At 45.9% G+C, this 18445-nt stretch overlaps 1 protein-coding gene across 1 annotated transcript; it reads left to right on the top strand.

The window, feature by feature from the left end:
• The first annotated feature begins 1481 nt into the window (after positions 1-1481).
• On the top strand, positions 1482-18148 carry LOC138726348 (protein ELYS-like). Its single transcript, XM_069868033.1, has 22 exons — positions 1482-1755; positions 2308-2402; positions 8478-8606; positions 8870-9111; positions 9592-9772; positions 10019-10226; positions 10352-10468; positions 10673-10757; positions 12380-12396; positions 12484-12662; positions 13066-13127; positions 13976-14066; positions 14154-14243; positions 14397-14528; positions 14816-14911; positions 15232-15325; positions 15579-15702; positions 15810-15866; positions 16649-16795; positions 17245-17432; positions 17605-17749; positions 17835-18148. The coding sequence occupies exons 2-22, from the start codon at positions 2369-2371 to the stop codon at positions 18015-18017; spliced, it is 2601 nt and encodes an 866-aa protein (XP_069724134.1). The 5' UTR covers positions 1482-1755; positions 2308-2368; the 3' UTR covers positions 18018-18148.
• Positions 18149-18445: the final 297 nt, after the last annotated feature.

Below are 18445 nucleotides of genomic sequence, written 5' to 3' on the forward strand. Positions count from 1 at the left end.
AAGTGCAGCTTGTCCTCTCTGTGTTCCTGTCCAATAGGTAAAGAAATATATCCCAGCATTTTGGCATTCAAATGTTGCAAAGGGTGGAGAACCAGTAATATTAATCCCCATCCCCCACATTTCCCTCGAACTTGGAACACAGTAATTTTGTGGCTTCTTTTAATTTCTACTCTTACTATTCCTTTCCATCTCCAAAACATGACGTCCAGGTGCTTTGTGGATGCTTGGGGCCTGTTGCAGCAGCACTCCACAGATGAAAATAAAGAAGAGCTGCTACTGCACATGTTTGAAACCTGCCGGGAGATGGGACTTGTGCAGAGCTTCCTGCAGCTGCCTTTCAAAGACACTGAGCTGGTAAGTGTGGGCAAGACAAAAAATCTCTTGGAAAAGCGTAGGGGCAGAATCACAATAAATTTGTGAAATGTGTTGCTTCTCTTAGGTGCGTTTGGTGAAGATTCTGCAGAACAGCATCAGGATTCAGGACTATGAATTGCATCCATCCCACCATCTACAAAGGGCCAACAATATTGCAGCGCTGCAGCCGAATGAGTCAGCGGAAGTGAATCTTACGGTGAGTGTAAAAGTTGTGTCAAGTGCGCCAGCTTCTGTCAGGTGTTGCTGACTGGTATGATAGTCCTCAGGAAAAATCCTGCTTCGTTTTTCATACCATTCTTTGAAATACTAGGAATCAGTTTCTACTCCTTGAGTTCCAGCTTCAGCGGTACAGACCACTGATGACTCCACTTGAAGTAGTTTCTTAGCAACAGCCCCCAGTCAGTCACCAGAGGAAAGACCACGCAAAGACCTTTGCTTTCCTGTAGAAAAGAGAAATAAGAAAACTTACTCCCCAGCTTTAAGAAGGAGGGATGTTTTTATGCATTAGGTCAGTAACAGTTCATGCATTAGGTCAGCAAGTTCAGTTTGCCAGCAGAGTTCCAGTGGCCGATTTGTTTTCCTGACTGCACTTCTGCGTCTGACTTCTTGTTTTCCTGGAAAGAAGAATTTGGTCCTTCTGTGCGTTGGAAGTCTCGGTAGCACGGTTTTGTTAGATCACTGTCCTCAAGGAGAGGCATAAAGGCTCACTTGAAAAGTAGATGAGCATTTGAAAAGCAATGATGTGAAGTGCAAGAGGGAAGTCATCTCTCTGTCTTTTTGTAGGATGACTCGGAGGATGAAAGCTCGGAAGACGAAATGTCGAAAGACTTACTCTTCCCGAGGGTGGCCAATTGGTTTTCAAATCTGCTGAGGCTGCTGCCTTGGAGACTGCAAGGGAAGGGTAAGTTTACAAAAGAAATTCATCTTTGGGATCATATAACTTGTCACCGTGGGCTTTCTGTGCTTGCAAATGATGACTTGGAGCTGGTATACGTTACAAAGGCTTTGAGGAATAGCTTACAAACTCTGTGTCAGGAACGCCTCTCGCTGAAGGCAGCGTTATTGCTTCTGCTACTTCCAAAGGGACTGGAGGAGAACAAGATTCGGCAGGACATCAAGAGACGGCTGGCCAGACTGAACCTGCTCCTGCTCCTGCGATACAAATGGCAGTCGGTCCCAGTGGAGCAGGAAGAAAAAGGAAATACCGGAACCCACTATTTACTGAAAAGGTTTTCACGGATGAGCAAGAGTTTTCTCCCCATTACCAAGTCCTGCCTACCCTGTCTGCTAATAGAGACAAAATCCAGACTGCGCATCAGAAACGGTTCCCGGAGGGGAGTGGTTCCTCCCTTTCTTCTCCTCCCGCGAAGAAATTCAAAGGTCAGTGCACCAGTTGTAGAGGCAAAATAGGGCATACTGCCGTTTTGTCAACCACAGAAAGCAGAGTGTGAGGGTGGCTTTAAGGACTGTAAAGAATGTGACAATGCCAAATACAGCTTTTGGGAAGAGGCAATTCCTCTGTCTTCTGCGTGCCTGCCTGGCCTGGTGCAGTGGAAGCCGATGAGGAGGCTGATCTGAGTAGAGGAAAGTGGAATTGAAGCTGAATTTGTGTCATGAGCTTCGTTGTCGTCAGTTTGGGAAACTTAATTTGGAATCCACCAAGTCAAGAATTTGTAAGAATTGCTTTGCCTTGAACAGAAGGCACGGCGGCTTGCTCTCAACTGACTTGGTGTGGTATCTGTTGCTTCCAGAACTGGAACTACTAGGGTGGGACGATCATTTGAGATGGAAGGGTTTATATTTTTTGGAGAGGAAGTGCAATGCTTTTAGAAATCACTTTGGCCTGACTTCTTCATGGAAGAAGATTTCATTTGTATTCTATGGAAGGTTAAAGTGTTGGCACGAGTAACGCCTTTTGTTGCCTTTACTCAGGAGCTTCCAGCTACAGTGGAAGAAAACGCTGAAGCCACGTTTCCGTTCCCGGAGTGCATTTATGTCCAAAGCAGTCAAAACGCTGAGTCTTTTTGGTAGGCCTGGAGACAAACGTACCGTGGTTCCTTTTCAGTTCAAATTGTTCCTAAAATAAAGTGCCTTTTCCAATGCACTGTGCTGTGAGGGTATCCTGCGTTACTTCACGCCGAGGTTAGCATGCAAGGTTTCACAACGTAGACTCTCATGCACTGGATTTTATAAAATAAAGCATTGAATAGAGGGGTGCAGAAAGGTGTCCGCTCTGGAGAGAGAGACTGACATGAAGCAAGGGATCCCTGGGCAGCTATATCCTTACAGACAATTGACCTGCCCCGGATTCAAGTGGGGCTCAAGAGCGATCTGTCACTGGGAAAAGATCTAATTACTTCGAGGAGCTCCCCTGGCGAGGCTCCCAGTGCAAGGGGAGATCATTGCTGTGCAGCCACAGTGACCGGCATGGGGAGCTCACAGAAGGTCACACCTATGGGATAAAAGTTGTTGACTCCTAGTCAAATTGCAAGAAATAGAGCCCTGCACGAGGCTCCTTATGGGGTTCCCTCTGTTTCTCTGCTCCTTGCGGGTTTCCTGGAGGAGCTCTTGGCCCACTGTGGGAAGGCCTTTACCTCCTCTGGAGCGTGAACTGAACTGCTGCTGGCTTGGTTAAAGGAGGGAGGGTGGAATGCATCTGTGACCACCCACCAGAAAGCGAGCCAAGCTTTCATCTCGGTTGTGCTTCCAACTCCGCTCTTCACAGGGCATTGCTGACCAAGTGTTTCCAGCACCTCAGCCAAGAAAATGAACGCTTTCCTCTGTACACCTTTATAATGCACAGAAGCTTTAGTGCCGTATCTCTCCTGTGGGGAGGAGAGAGCAACAATTGCTGAGATGAACAAGATGGTCAAGAACTAAGAAGCAGCGCTTTGTTTTAAGAAAGCCATGCACCCAGTCCCTGGGATTTGCTTTCTGAGGGTAGAGTTTCCAGGCTGTAGGTAACAAACATGGAAGGCAAATAAGATGAAATAGAACCTGGTGAACTGTTTTCCTGGAGATGGGGCTGGCTGTGAGCAAGAGCTGTGAGTGAGAGGAGCGAGGATTCGCTTTTCTCTGTGTTGGCATTTATTGGTGAAGATGAAACTGTGTGGTTCATGCCCATTACACTGCTGTGACAAAGCAACCACAGTGGGAACTGCTGGAGAGTAAAAAGGAATTTCATAAAGGATTAAAAGACCTTTGCCTTTAGTCATTCTGAGCTCTGCTTCTTACGGCTCCTTGAGAGATTCTCTGCCCTAGAAATAAAACCACACCGGCTGTGCCGATAAACCTGTACAATTAAGGCACTTTTACCAAAACAGGTTTCAGAAGGCAACAAGTCAAAAAACAACAATTAAGTCATTTGCATATACCTGTATATTAAGTTTTAAGATAACCTGGCTTATATTTAGTTCACGCAAACAAATTAACAAAACATAGCAGCGTACGCCCTATGAAAAGCTTCAGAAATGTATCAGAGGCGCAGATAAAGTGCTGTAATGGAGAAATCTTTTTAAAAATAAATAAGGTACAGTTAGACCACCTTGGACTCATTTCATCTCCGAAAAGAAAAGTCAGGCTAAGTTTTAGTGATCTGAATTTTAAGGTCAAGGTGGAATATAACTCTTAAGAGTGGTCGTGATCTGCACCGACTATTTGAGTGCCCTGTTCCTCTGCAGGTGTCCCAGAAACAGGAAGGCTATTGCGAGTGTAGACATTAGACAGCTCCCGCGACACAAACGTTTTTGTAATAAAGTCTGGTTGTTCAAATACATGTTAAAATGTTTAACAAGGAAAGAGTTTTCTGCTGATCCCGTTGATCTTTTAAACAAGACAGTTTTTTGTATGATGCAGCCCACAGGAGGGAAGAGAAGTAAACGTCCTCCTTAACCGAAGACTGTTTTGCTTTAAAAACTAAACTATTGCATTATATGAGAGCAAGAAAAATCCATTTGGTGTTATCCCTTTCTCCAAGCAGTGGCCCTTCCAGCTGAAAGTCAGACCTGATGGCCAAAGTATCCTCCGTTTGAGATTAGGATCAAGTACCATCTGCACAGAATTAAATCCTCTCCCACCTTTTCTCAAATACGGTGATCCCTTTCCAGTTGCTGTCTGGCTGCTTTTACAGAAAAAGGTGCTCTATGGCACTGTCTCTCTACTAGCACTCGTAGAAACCTGATGGCCCACTCTTTTGGGCTCCTTTTCCTGCAGTCTCCCTGTCCCTGCTGCGTCTTCCCTCCAGGATTCTCCCTGCACAAGAGGCAGCGTGCTGAGGCTTGCCTAGAACAACCTGCTGCCGACGGCTCACCCTTGTGGTCCCTCAGTGAGCAATGTTCTCTCCAATCTCTCCTCTACCTAATGACCATTTTTCTCCAGTCTGATGGGAACCGATACTTGAAGCCGAATTCAAAAATCTGGGATTTCCAGAGAGAACTGGAGAGGCTCCCACATAAAAGAAAGAAAACTCAACACTTAATATACATTAATGTACTTAAAATTGCACATCTGGAGGCAGAATTTGCCTTTATGTTTAAAAAGATTAGCAGAAACATGAAACACACTAATAAATAAATGCTCCTTTAACAGAGCCCTGAGAGAAGACAGCATTTTTCCACTGTCCCCTCTCTGGGCTTCTACACTGATGCCAGTGCAGCCTGCGCTGTTTTACACGTGAGCTTCTACCCCAGGCTCTCCAAGGAAACTGCACGAGAGAAGGAGAGAACACAGGTAACAAAACCAAGCCCGTGCACCACAACTCAACCAACATATTTCATCCAACAGATGTATCTTCAATAAAATAAATGCTTGCTGGTGAAGGATTTTTCTAGGTTGGGCCGAAATGTAAGCGAAACTGGACTTCTTGGCTTAGGGGGAGGCTGGGGAGAAGGAACAGCGTCACAAACTTCACCAGTAATGGAGTTAGCTGCACAGACTGCTCCAGTGAATCTCTCTCACACATGGGCAGGAGCGCACGCTTTGTTGTACCACCCCACTCGTGTCTGGATTATATCTCCTTTGGATCCTGACATGAGGCAGAGGACAACCAGCAGAGCCCCAGCAAGACAATCCCGGAGCTGTTAAGGTTGGATAAACTGGCAGTAAGGTAGCCCTTGGTTAAGAGTACACGATATAATATCAAATCTCACATGAGATCAGAAGACAGAATATTCTCTCGACTGACTACATTATAAGTTCGTGGTTTCATTTTGTAGTTGTAAGAAATGTTTACTGAAATAAAAGGTGCCAGGGCAATGATGAGCCTGTTGTTTGCCTTCTTAAGGCAGTGAAACCAAGACAATCCAGCCTCTGTTTATTTGATGTCTTCTACCCAGTAAGTTGTCAGCTGTGGGCTTAGAGCAGTTACAGAGCCTGGGCCAGTTCCCTGTGGTGCAAATGGTGTTTCTGCTCAGCCGGTCAGGTTGTGTGTGTTAGAGCGTGTTTGAGCACTGGATATTGCAAAGGCCCTGGAGACGGTCCCGGGCAGCCGTCTCTAGGTGACGGTGCTGGAGGAGGGGCTTGGAGCAGGTGCCATCCCATCATTCTAGAAGGCCCGTGGTCTGCATTGTGATGCGATGATTCCCGAGGAGGTGTGTGGAGGAGCGAGCGGTGCGATGCCATTGTGGAGTGGAGGCTGGAAGCGGCTGGTTCACTCCTGACTTGCTGTGTTGGCAAGGCTGCGTGTCTGTTCCGTACGGGGCCACTGAGCACCTGCGCCTGGTGTCCAGGTACTGCAAGTGATGTGCAAGGGAGGATGAATCCAGGACTGGCTTTAGGAAGTGTTGCTGTCTCAGCCACACGGGGCAGGGAAAGCCCCTGTGGAATGAGAGGCTAGTGATGTGGGAGAACACCTGTCGGAGGTGGCTGGGTCAACTGGATGCAGTGCACGGTTGTGGTCTGTGTTGGTTTTGTTTGCTTTGCTTTAGTCTTGTAAAGGCCAATCCAGTCTCTGGTCTTCATCGGCTCCAGGATCTGAGCTGTTGGGGCTCATGGGTAGGGTACTAAAGGTCAAAAATTTCCCTGGTTGTCATCTTTGCCTGTTACTCAAGAAATGGGCTGTGTTTTAATCCCAAGAGCTTAGTTTGTCTTCCATTTCTTTTTCTTTGGCTTCTTCCCTCTTTTCCCTCTGTCCTTTGAGAATGGGATCTGAATAGAGTCACTATAGGAGCCTAAAGGCTTCATGGCTTTAACCAATCGCTCTCTGTTTTCCCACTGTTCTGATTTCCCAGTAATCCTTGTTTAACGCAGCAGAGTGATACAAGTCAAACATCCTAATACCCAGATGGCAATAGAAATTGTTTATAATTTCTTATGGATTTTATCTGCCTGGTTCCCCATTCCTAAGCCATATGTCTAGGGGGGAAAAACCCTTGACAATCACGGTTGGCTGATGGGAAGAAACCTGGGCATGCCTAATGCTTTTCATTTTCACGTGCTTTTCTGTGCAGTCTCCCATCCATGCTCTTGGGTGCTGTCTTTGTTCTGCTGAGCAAAGCTCCTCCTTCCCTTACCGCACCGCTGTAATTCCCTGCGTGGATGTCCCTGGCTTCTGCTTTGTTAAAGCATTGAAACCAAGTTAATCTGGCCTCTGTTACTTCATTGTCTTCTCCCAGTAAGGTGTCGGCTATGGGTTTAGGGCAGTAGTGGAGAGAAGCCTGTGCTGGGTCGGTGTTGTTCCACCTGTGTGGTGGAGAGCAGAGTGACGTTGGTAGGAGAGAGACGCCAAAAGCCTGGGCCAGTTCCCTGTGGTGCAAATGGTGTTTCTGCTCAGCCGGTCAGGTTCTGTGTGTTAGAGGGTGTTTGAGCACTGGATATTGCAAAGGCCCTGGAGACGGTCCCGGGCAGCCGTCTCTAGGTGACGGTGCTGGAGGAGGGGCTTGGAGCAAGTGCCATCCCATCATTCTAGAAGGCCCGTGGTCTGCATTGTGATGCGATGATTCCCGAGGAGGTGTGTGGAGGAGCGAGCGGTGCGATGCCATTGTGGAGTGGAGGCTGGAAGCGGCTGGTTCACTCCTGACTTGCTGTGTTGGCAAGGCTGCGTGTCTGTTCCGTACGGGGCCACTGAGCACCTGCGCCTGGTGTCCAGGTACTGCAAGTGATGTGCAAGGGAGGATGAATCCAGGACTGGCTTTCGGAAGTGTCGCTGTCTCAGCCACACGGGGCAGGGAAAGCCCCTGTGGAATGAGAGGCTAGTGATGTGGGAGAACACCTGTCGGAGGTGGCTGGGTAACTGGTTAGAACGCCGGGGAGAAGGTGTTTCTGCTCTAGTGGGAAAGAACGGACCAAGTGTTCCTCAATCCATCGCCTTCTGGGTCTCTGATAGGATGAGTAAATCATCCCAGGTTATTGTGTCTGGTCTTCCAGAGGCTTTTTGAAGAAGCCATAGAAGTTGCAAATCATAGTTCACTGAAGTAGTTTGTATTTCCCTGTGTCTGGAATATCTCTTACTTAGCCATTTCTTAATTCTTGGAAATCACCCCAGCTTCTGCGTTCTTGTGCAACGCGTCTCTCTTGCCCTTGTGCAGTGTGAGCTCTGCGTGGAACAGCTTTAGTGTGGGAGCTCTCTGAAAGGCCTGGGAAGTTTTGGAAACACCACCAAGATGTGACAGGGACTGGCAGGAGGAAGGAGGGGATTGGAATAAGGAATAGGAGATCTAAGTGTAGCAAACCCAGTGTTTCAAAGTCTGTGCTATGTTCACTTCAGAAGCGTGTGGAAACGTCCTTTCTAATCATGAGCTCTGAAAGTCTGAATTGCCAGGAATGTGGAAATATCCACTTTCCCTTTTCTGGAAGCAGTGGAGAACCAAGGTAGTTAAGGACTTAGTACAGCTTAATGTTCCAAAGGAAGATACCAAAAGTGAACACGACATAGATGGTATGTGACATCTAGTAGAAGACAATTGACAGTAAATACTAAAGTATCAAATCAAGGGAAAGCTTTAGCTCTACTGTGAGATCACAAACTGCGCCAGGGCTGGTTTTGTAAGGAAAAAGCCTACAGGTGCCAGAGAGGAGATTTTTCTCTGCATAGTGATGAAACTTGTGTCAATCTCAGATGCATTTATGGCTGGCACGAGTCTCTTTTCCTGTTTTTTTTTGTTTAGAGTGCAGAATGCGATCCCTAACGGCGCAGGCAACGAGCAGTCTGCTGAATTTCCCGAAGGAGACTATTGAGGCGCTTGGGGAAGATGATCTGCCGCAAGGTTCTGTGCTGTGGGGCAAGATTTCTGGAGGTGAGCATTTTCTTTTCACTTAGGTCTTGGTACAAAGTAATTCTTGCCTGGGGGGTTCCTGAAGCACAGGGTCAGAGTATCAGGTGTGCCAGGTGGGTGCTGCTGAGAAGCCTCGGGTGGAGAGAGATCAAAAAGGATGTTGTAAGAATTCTAAGTGCTCACATGCAAAGATTAGCAAAGTGAAACTTTGAAATTACCACAACTTGCACCAATCTTGGACAATTGAAAGATTCTACTTCAGGCTGTTTTCATTTCTTTTCCAGGGAGCAAGGGCCTGGCGTGGCTGGCACGTGGTCCTCACCTTGAGGTGGTGAACCCCGTGACAGGCGAGCGGCTCTCTGCGTACCGTTTCTGTGGGCTTCACGGACGGACTCCCACTGTCCGTGTGGTCAAGGAGTTTTCCTGGTGGAAGAGACTGGGGCTGCTGGTTGGTGTTGGAAATGCTCTCTGTTTGTATGACGTTGAAGGATCCAGAGTGGTTAAATCCATTGCGCTTCCAGGAAGGGTACGTACTTCTTTATGTAATTTGAAATTACAAAGCTTTTCCGCTGTTAGATGTGCATAAGTCAGTTTCAGGAAAAGCTTTGGAACGTGTCGTTGCCGGAGGTATTTTATTTGTATTGCATTAACGTCTTGTCAGTTCAAACGGTGCAGTCAAGAGGGCCTCGATGTAAAAACCTGGGCTAACTAGTACCATTGTCTTTGGAGTTCACCGACAGTGGAACCTGTGAGGTGTCAACTAGGCTGCACCATTGAAGTTAATTCAGTTCAATGAGTGCAGGAAGCGTAGGACTTGGAAAGCAGTAACAGATTTGTGTACAGGGCTTTTTTTTCCTTGATAGAATTGGAAACAACACTTCGGCTTTCAGTCTAATGATCCTTCTTTTACTTTCTTGTTTCTGATGTGCAAATTCTGGCTCCACTTTGGAATGATTTCTGCTTAGCGGTCAAGGAGCCTAAATATTAACCTGTAATTTTCCTATAGGTGATTGCTATTGAACCTGTAACTAATGACGGAGGAGTCAACGCAAGCAATCGGTACCTCCATCCGAGTCTGCGGTGGTTCACTGGAGTGGCAGCAGTGGCTACAGATGTCGGGCATGTTCTTCTGGTCGACCTTTGTTTGCACGACTTCTCTTGGAGCCAGAAGAAAATAGAAATATTGGGTAAGCTCGCAGTTTATAAACTTGGACTTGAAAGCAGGAACGGGTGTGTCTTTTAAATCACCAGTCTGCATCCCCCTTTGAAGGCACCTGTGAGCAGGCATTTCTGACTAGTGATTGCAGATGGCCATTTGCCATCGTAGTGTCCTGAAAGGCTTAAAACCAGGAGTGGCTTAATGTCAGAGGTGTCCTGTTACTTGGGAATGTTCTGCTTCTGTTCATTTTTTGTGTGTGTTTTTGTGTGCGTAGATCTCGATTTTGCCACTGCTTCTCCGGGTGAAGTTGCTCAAATAAGAGAAACGGCGATGAGAGGAAAGAGACATCTCTGTTTCCAATTACAAAGCTGTTGCAGAAGAGCAGCATCCACGCTCTACTTCATCAGCAGAACCAATCAGCTCGTCGTGGGCTTTTCCAACGGCTCCCTCTCGCTGTGGAATATAGGAACTTTGACGAGGGAGTAAGTGAAATCATGCTGCTTGTGGCTACGTCAAACAGTTAGGATGCAATAGAGCCAATGTTAGGGCCAGAGGATCACCTATTTTCTTCATTCATGTTCCTTTCTTTTCCTTCTTAAACCTGTAGGCACAACTCTTGGCTCAAAGGAGGAAGGATTCCTGTCTGTGCTTTTACTTTTCAAGAGCCTGCGAACGATCCTGGCAACTCCTGCTACTTGTGGGCTGTTCAGTCTACACAAAAAAGGTGAATGAAAACTTACAGTGAGGCACTGGATTGATTTCCTTTGTTCTATATTTGTTCACATCTAGTTGATAGTTTTTCCTTGGATTACTTAGCTGTGCAGGAGACTGATGCAGTTGACAGAACTTGAGTCTAGACCTAATTAAATGATAATGAGGACTATAAAGCAGCTTTGTAAGCAAATGTCATCTCTTGTACCTTTTCCAGTGGAGGTGATGCTTTGACTTTACGGATGTTGCAGTTAACATTTGTTAAACGAAGACGCACGGAATCAGGACGAGTCATGTATGAGGTAAGAGGTACATGGATGTGAAAAGATGAAAACAGTCGTTTTCTCTAAGCGAGTATCAGTTGAGTTGGCAGGGAAAATGTTTACCAACAAAATTGGGAGCAGACTTAAACTAGAAAGTCCTTTGCTGAGTCTTCCAGAGCACTTTATCCATACTACTTGCAAACAGGTCATACCATTTGATACTGCAGTGTTGTGTGTTCCCAGGAGAGGCATCTGCAAAGAGCTCCTGTACGTTCAGTTCCTGACGAGTGTACAGTCTCTGCTTTCACAGCAGAGTCCGAGCAGCGCTTCTCATCTGAGAAGTGTCTTCATATAGTTCTGGTCAACAAAGACACTCCTCAACATCTGCTCTTTGTCCACAAGACACATTTTCCTGTGTTGCATGAATGAAAGCCGCTCTTGGAAAGAGAGTGTTTCAGTTCCCACCGTGTTCTAAGTAAGCAATATCAGAGGTTCAACCCAGTCCTGCCGGCTCTTGTGCGTGTCCTGAAGGAATTTGCTTACTTCTGCCTGAAGGCCTTGTTCTGGATGTCCTCTCTGTTTTCCCTGTTTGCTGTGCTCGGTGAAGGAATTCACCAGTGAATTCTCCTGCGCCCCAGACGTAGTTTCTGTTTGCTGTCAGAAGTGAGCTCATGGACAGTGTATACAATATACTATGCATCTTCTATCAGATTGATGCGTTCTTTGCTGCTGAGGTAGAAAGTACATTTGTATCTCAAAATGACCTTTTGTCTCCTTTTTTATTGTTTCCCCAGGATTTGGCATGCTGTGAAGAGAAGTTCGGTTTAGATCTCACGGATGTAATCTTTCCCCGCACAGGGCAGAACAGCAATATGAAATTACTCGGGTGTCAGACGGTCGAAGAGTTCAATGACCGTCTGGACGAAGACGACAGCATGAATGGAGGTTTGTTCTGATGTCTGTGTTGGGTTGATTCTTCAGAGAAATTTAATATTGTGAATGTTTTATATTAGACTTTTGATTCCGATTTCCTGGCTGTTAAGTTTGGGGGTTTTATAGCGATTTGATGTGATAACAATGTTCTTTTCTCTTGAACCTGCTGGAAAGGAGCTACTCTTGAACCGTGTCACTGAGTCAGCTGTGGGAATTGATAATGCCACTGGAGTGATACAAGTGTATACGATCATTATTTTGATGCTTTCAGAAAGGGGCAGTGCCTACGTTCCTAGCGCACTTTTGCTGAACATTTTGTCCAGCTAAAGGTCTTGATCTGCTCTTCATGTATGGAAAACTTAATTCCCTAATGACTGACTGTGTGTTTGGTTTGGCTTAGCATCGATGCAGTTTGAAGAAGAAAAACGGGCAGTGTGTCTGGAACGCGTCTCAGAGATGTTTTCCCTTCTGTAAATGTCTGTGTTACTCTCGATAAGTGTTGTGTTTCCTGAGCGATAGGATTGAATTAAGCCCAAGTAGAAAGTGGTGTTTTAAAAATATCAGATGTGTTGTATTTTCTACAAGGAAGAAACCGTGTCTTGTGTTTTTCAGTAATATCTCCTAACGCCAGCGTCTCATTCTTCAGTTGGCAAGGGTATGCGAGTGGTCAGAAATACCTGTCGACTTACTTGGGCGTGTTTGACGTTAATGGCTGGCTCAATGCTCAGATGCCAGCCTCGCTAAGGTAGAGTTTTATTAAGTTGTTTTCGCTGCCCCTACAAATAATTCATTTGAATGTTGGTGTTTAGCTTACGCGCTTGTTTTCTTGCAGACCGGAATCCCTTCACGATTGCCCCTATTTTGCACTGTGGTCGCTGGATACGGTAACGAGCCTGGCTTCTCCAAACCTCGTTTTGGATATTATGGTAGACCAGACGAGTCTAGCTTGGAGAGGTCCTCCTTCTTACCTAGCACCTGGCGAGACTCCTCGTGTAAGCAGCTGTGGGTTTGGTAGGTATTTAATTGCTTTTAATAGTGATAAGCTTTCCTTGAGGTCAGGTGTCATTTCTTGGTTTTCTTGTTCATTGTGTCAATCAAAAGGCAAAGCAAAAGACCCTGAAGCCCCATAAACCCAGCCCAACAAGGGATTTAATATTGTCAAACGTGCTTTTTTTGGTGCTTTTGTAACGTAGCCTGTGAAATGGTGATGGCCAGAAAAGGAAAGGCCTTTGAACAGAAGCTGCAAGTACAGCGCCTTGGTAGCCCGGGGGATTTTTGTAATTATTGTTTGAAACAAGGACTATGAGTGCTCTAATGCAGAGAATGGGTGCTCAATTATACCTTTCCAAGTACTGCTGCTCGTAAGATAACTGGGAGGGTCCGTAAAGTTGTCCAACATTCCTTGCTCCTGCAGATGGTGTGTGCTTGCTGAGCCTTGGAGTTTTGCGTATGACTTGCACCCCCTTGCGGAAGGAGGTGAGTTTTTCCTGTCTCTTTCCTGCGAATGTCGAGAGATGGGCCCTTCCCAAGTTTTCTGTTGCACTGCTTTGGGTATCGGAGACCATTTTCTGCTCATCCTGCCCAGCCCCACACATATTTGCGCTCGTCTCCTGCCAGTTTCACGCAGCTGGTAATGGTTTAGGTCCACTCTTGGGAGCATAAAACTGCCCTTGTCTCCTGTTGAAACCCGATCCGGGATTGAGTGTCTAGAGAGGAATAGACCATTGCTGGAGGAGAAGCAAGAAGAACAGAGCTGTTGAGGAAGGCAGGGAAAGCTGTTCCATCTTCTTTGCCTGTCCTTTGCACTCCCTGCATCGATCGTCATGAGCTGGGGTTTGGTTCCCTGATCAACTTGAAAACGGAGGACAGAAGGGAGAACAGGAACAATTATTTAACTGTCTGAGAAGAAATGGAATTGTTTTCTTCTAAACTGGCCAAATGGCAACTTCCGAGCCACTGCACAGAATGTGGCAACTAATCCTGAAAGAAGGTTCATCTCACTCCATCTTTCCCACATCAATCCGCTTGTGCCAAACAAGCCTAGAAAGCATCTTCCCAAGTGTGATTTAAAGTTGTGTGTTAGTTTAGCTGATGTACAGTGTATATTGTGTCGGTGTTTGAGGAAAAGGAAAGGCCTGAGTAGTGAGAGAGAAGCTAAAAAATACTTCATTGAGCATTGCAAGGGCTGAAGTGACCTAGCCCACAAACCGATTTTTAGTTGCCTTTGCTCAATTGTGATGATATCGTCCAGAGAATGGTGCTGTTGATGGTTCAGAGAGTGCCAGCATGGAAGTCGCTCATTTGATTTTGTGTGTTCTGCTTAGGAGGAGCAGTTAGAGGCACTATTGTCTGCAGCTGCCGAGACTGGTTCTTCAGAACTTCTGGTTGGGTACATTAACCGTTGGACAGCCGAAGGTAAGGCTTGTGAGGTTGTTTTTCTGGTTTGTGTTTTCTAGTTTGAAATTGGTCATTCACTTCTTCTTTTGTTCTCTTTTCTTACAGAGCAGCCAAGTGCTGCAGAAAATTTACAGTTTGTCCATGAGTGCGCGTGGAACAGAGCACTCCACGCCGCAGATGAATTTAACCAAATATGTGAGTAGTAGCCAAGTCATTCCCCAAACATCAAGTCATTCTTTGCTATTGAGCTTATTCAGTAATCTGCCGGTACCTGATAATTGTACGCATGTACTTTGAAACTCTGAAATCGCTCTAGAGGCTAATGATTTCATGTCTCTTCTTGCAAAGGTGTCCCGCTCTTTGATGGCTCCTTCATTGACCAAGAGACACACCGGTCTCTTCATCAGTGCCAGTTCCGCTTGTACAACCTTAGCACCATCTTCAACTGTTTGCCAAGAGAAGCCCAAGGGATTTGTGAAGGTTTGTCTAAGAGAACTAGTGAATCTGTTTTAGTAAGGTTTGGAATGCTAGTTGTCTTGTAGTTGTGGAAAGAGAATGTTGTCCTTAGTTGGGGTTGCTTTCTGTTTTGGTGGTGATGGTGAGATTTTTCTTCAGATCAGAGAGCAATACAGAGAGAAAAATGCAAAGGCAGGGATTTCTACCGTCTTATTTTTACACTTTCTATTTAGTGTGATGAAGGGAGTTCTATAGAAAGGAAAGGAATTGCATAACCAAAGCCATCTTGTGCCTTTTCTTGTATTTTCCAGACTTGACAGATAAGCACGAGCTAGCCGGCCTCAACTCCTTGTATGCACAAATGGTCATGTGGTTCTGTCGCTCGGGTCTCCTTCCAGAGGGTTTAGGTGAGAAATACTTGTTCATTTGGAAGGACTGTAAATTCTATTCCCTTTGAGAATGTTTTTGGTAGTGAACTTCAGGTTACACTACGTGTTCTGAATGCTGCTTCGACTGTCAACTTGAAATGGCCCTTGAGACAAGAAGGAATCGAGGTCTCACCTTTCTTTTAAGAAAGGCAGAAATGGGACTGGCTTCTTTCAGAGTTGGAGGCTTGCTTGTGCTGCTTGATGCTTAGCTTGTATGATCTTCTCTCTTTTGGAGTCAAAAGAATCGGTTTAGAAAATGCTGTTGCATCTATAACTTGCTTTTCCTTTCTTGCCTGTAGATGAGAGTCAGCGTTCGTCTAGATGTTTTTACAATTACCGTCTGCTTCAGAGCCACTGCAGAGCTCAGCGAGAGAGACTGATGCTTTTGTCCAGGTAAGCCTTTCAGTACAACTCCGGCCCCCTTGCACTGCCAGTCCAGGAGTAGAAGTGAACGGTTCTTCTCTCCACAGTTGTATTTGCTGTGCTTGATGCATTTGCCAGCGGGACTTTTGGCTTTGGTGATGCACGCGTTGCGTTGAACACCGAGGTTACTGTCCTGTGTTTAGATGTTTACGCACACCTCTGCTTAGTGCCCCGTGGGGGTGGTGTTGCTGTCTTGTAGCAAACTTGCTCCTTTTTCTTTCAGAGGAAAATGGGATTTGGATGGCCTGATGATTGACGGAATGGTTTCCCACTTGGGAAAGCGAGTGGAGAAGCTGTGGTGCAGAGGCGAAGAACCGACTGGGAAATATCCCCCTCCTAGTTTAAAGGTGAGTGCTGTGTTCCCTGAAAATGCCACCCCTGCCCCCAACCCCACACAAACAGCAGAGACTGGTGGAAGACAGGAGTTTTTAACAAACTTCATGTTTCCTTTCAGGCCCTGCTGCAGCTCTACTTGCTGGAAGACACTGTAGAAATCGACAAACACGCAATTGTATCCTTTCTGGTTGTTTATTACACCTCCAGCATAGGCGCAGAAATGGTCTTAAACGTTTCTCATCTCCCTTCTTGAAGAAGATATTTTAATTTGTGCTTCAAACACAGTGCAAGTGAAAACATTTTGTTTAGGACAAAGTTGTAGACAGAAGCACTGTCAGAAGCAGGGCTTTAAGTGGTTTAAGCTGGTGAAACAGAGAATTGCCTCTGTTGTTTGTTGCCTGCCCCAGAGGGGAGCCTAGAGAGCAAGGGCTTTGAAAACGGTGTAGGCCAGAGCTGCCTTCTTAGAAAGTGTCCCTAAAACCAGGGGTCAGAAAGCGGCCCTGGCAATGAGCGGTGTGCGTCCTGGTTTAGAGCCAGCGTTTATCCTTCAGAGCTCAGTTCTATTGGAAGCACATAGTCAATGACGTTGGTTTATCTGCTCAGGCAGTGAGGAAGAAAACCAACTGTAGAATTTGTTTGCTTTAAAAATGAAACACTGGATGTTCAACTGATTTGTGTTTCTAAGGGAAACATTTAACTATCTCAAGCTGACCATTTTTTGATGCCTTACGGAAATCCAAGGGTATTTCTTTCTGGTTATTTAATCAGAATGCCATTTTGTGCTTAGGACCTGGCTGTCTTTAGGCGAGAACAGCTTCAGATGGCCACACTTAAGACATCAGTATTTTCTGCTTCCTACCCCTTTTCTATTCTTATTTCGTTATGTTTTTCTAAATGTAATGGGATACACTGTTGGTGTTACAAATGTTTTTGCCTTAATTTGCCACTTGATATCAGACAATGTACTTGCTGCTGGATATCGGGCAGGCCTTGCCAAATAACACAGGAACGTTACTGCAGTCCTTCTGCAGAGCCTTTGCTATCCCGCAGGGGCTCGTTCAGCTCATTCAAGGGTTTTGGCTGCTCGATCACAATGATTATGAAGTAAGTATGTTTCCGTTCAGTTAGACGTACCTTACAGTAGCAGGCTGTCCTCTAGAAAATGATGTTAAAGCATTGGGGCTTACCTAGTGACAGGTGCTAAACGGTGAGAAGCTTCTGTGTAGTTCTTCATGGGAAAGTGGTTAAGACAAAGAAGAAGTCACCTGGAAGAGTGCTTGCCAGCTAAATTTTCAAAGCCGTCCGCTTAGGTTATGTTCAGCGGACCAGCCGAGCACTTTCTCAAAACCAGGGTTTTGGGTACTTTCAACCTAAACACTTTGATCACAGCAGCAAGATTTGAGACAGAAGACTGCAAAAGTGGCTTTTCAACCTAATGCATGTTCTTCCTGATGCTGAAGGTTATTCTCGCCTGTCACAACATCAATAGAATCCGTTTGTGCTGCCTGGGTGTGTGCATGTATGAAACTAAACCTGATTTCTGCCTTCTACAGAACTCGCTGCCCCTGCTCTATCATCCAGCTACAGCCAAGACTGCGGTGTGGCTGCGTCAGAGGGTTATTCAGACCCTCATGTGCCAAGGAGAATGCAGGAAAGCCCTCACCTACATACGGGTCACAAAGCCATTGATCACCAGCTCCAGAGAAGTGCAGCTTGTCCTCTCTGTGTTCCTGTCCAATAGGTAAAGAAATATATCCCAGCATTTTGGCATTCAAATGTTGCAAAGGGTGGAGAACCAGTAATATTAATCCCCATCCCCCACATTTCCCTCGAACTTGGAACACAGTAATTTTGTGGCTTCTTTTAATTTCTACTCTTACTATTCCTTTCCATCTCCAAAACATGACGTCCAGGTGCTTTGTGGATGCTTGGGGCCTGTTGCAGCAGCACTCCACAGATGAAAATAGAGAAGAGCTGCTACTGCACATGTTTGAAACCTGCCGGGAGATGGGACTTGTGCAGAGCTTCCTGCAGCTGCCTTTCAAAGACACTGAGCTGGTAAGTGCGGGCAAGACAAAAAATCTCTTGGAAAAGCGTAGGGGCAGAATCACAATAAATTTGTGAAATGTGTTGCTTCTCTTAGGTGCGTTTGGTGAAGATTCTGCAGAACAGCATCAGGATTCAGGACTATGAATTGCATCCATCCCACCATCTACAAAGGGCCAACAATATTGCAGCGCTGCAGCCGAATGAGTCAGCGGAAGTGAATCTTACGGTGAGTGTAAAAGTTGTGTTAAGTGCGCCAGCTTCTGTCAGGTGTTGCTGACTGGTATGATAGTCCTCAGGAAAAATCCTGCTTCGTTTTTCATACCATTCTTTGAAATACTAGGAATCAGTTTCTACTCCTTGAGTTCCAGCTTCAGCGGTACAGACCACTGATGACTCCACTTGAAGTAGTTTCTTAGCAACAGCCCCCAGTCAGTCACCAGAGGAAAGACCACGCAAAGACCGTTGCTTTCCTGTAGAAAAGAGAAAAAAGAAAACTTACTCCCCAGCTTTAAGAAGGAGGGATGTTTTTATGCATTAGGTCAGTAACAGTTCATGCATTAGGTCAGCAAGTTCAGTTTGCCAGCAGAGTTCCAGTGGCCGATTTGTTTTCCTGACTGCACTTCTGCGTCTGACTTCTTGTTTTCCTGGAAAGAAGAATTTGGTCCTTCTGTGCGTTGGAAGTCTCGGTAGCACGGTTTTGTTAGA

This window comes from Phaenicophaeus curvirostris, chromosome 13 (assembly GCF_032191515.1).
Source record: "Phaenicophaeus curvirostris isolate KB17595 chromosome 13, BPBGC_Pcur_1.0, whole genome shotgun sequence".
Taxonomy (NCBI): domain Eukaryota; kingdom Metazoa; phylum Chordata; class Aves; order Cuculiformes; family Cuculidae; genus Phaenicophaeus; species Phaenicophaeus curvirostris.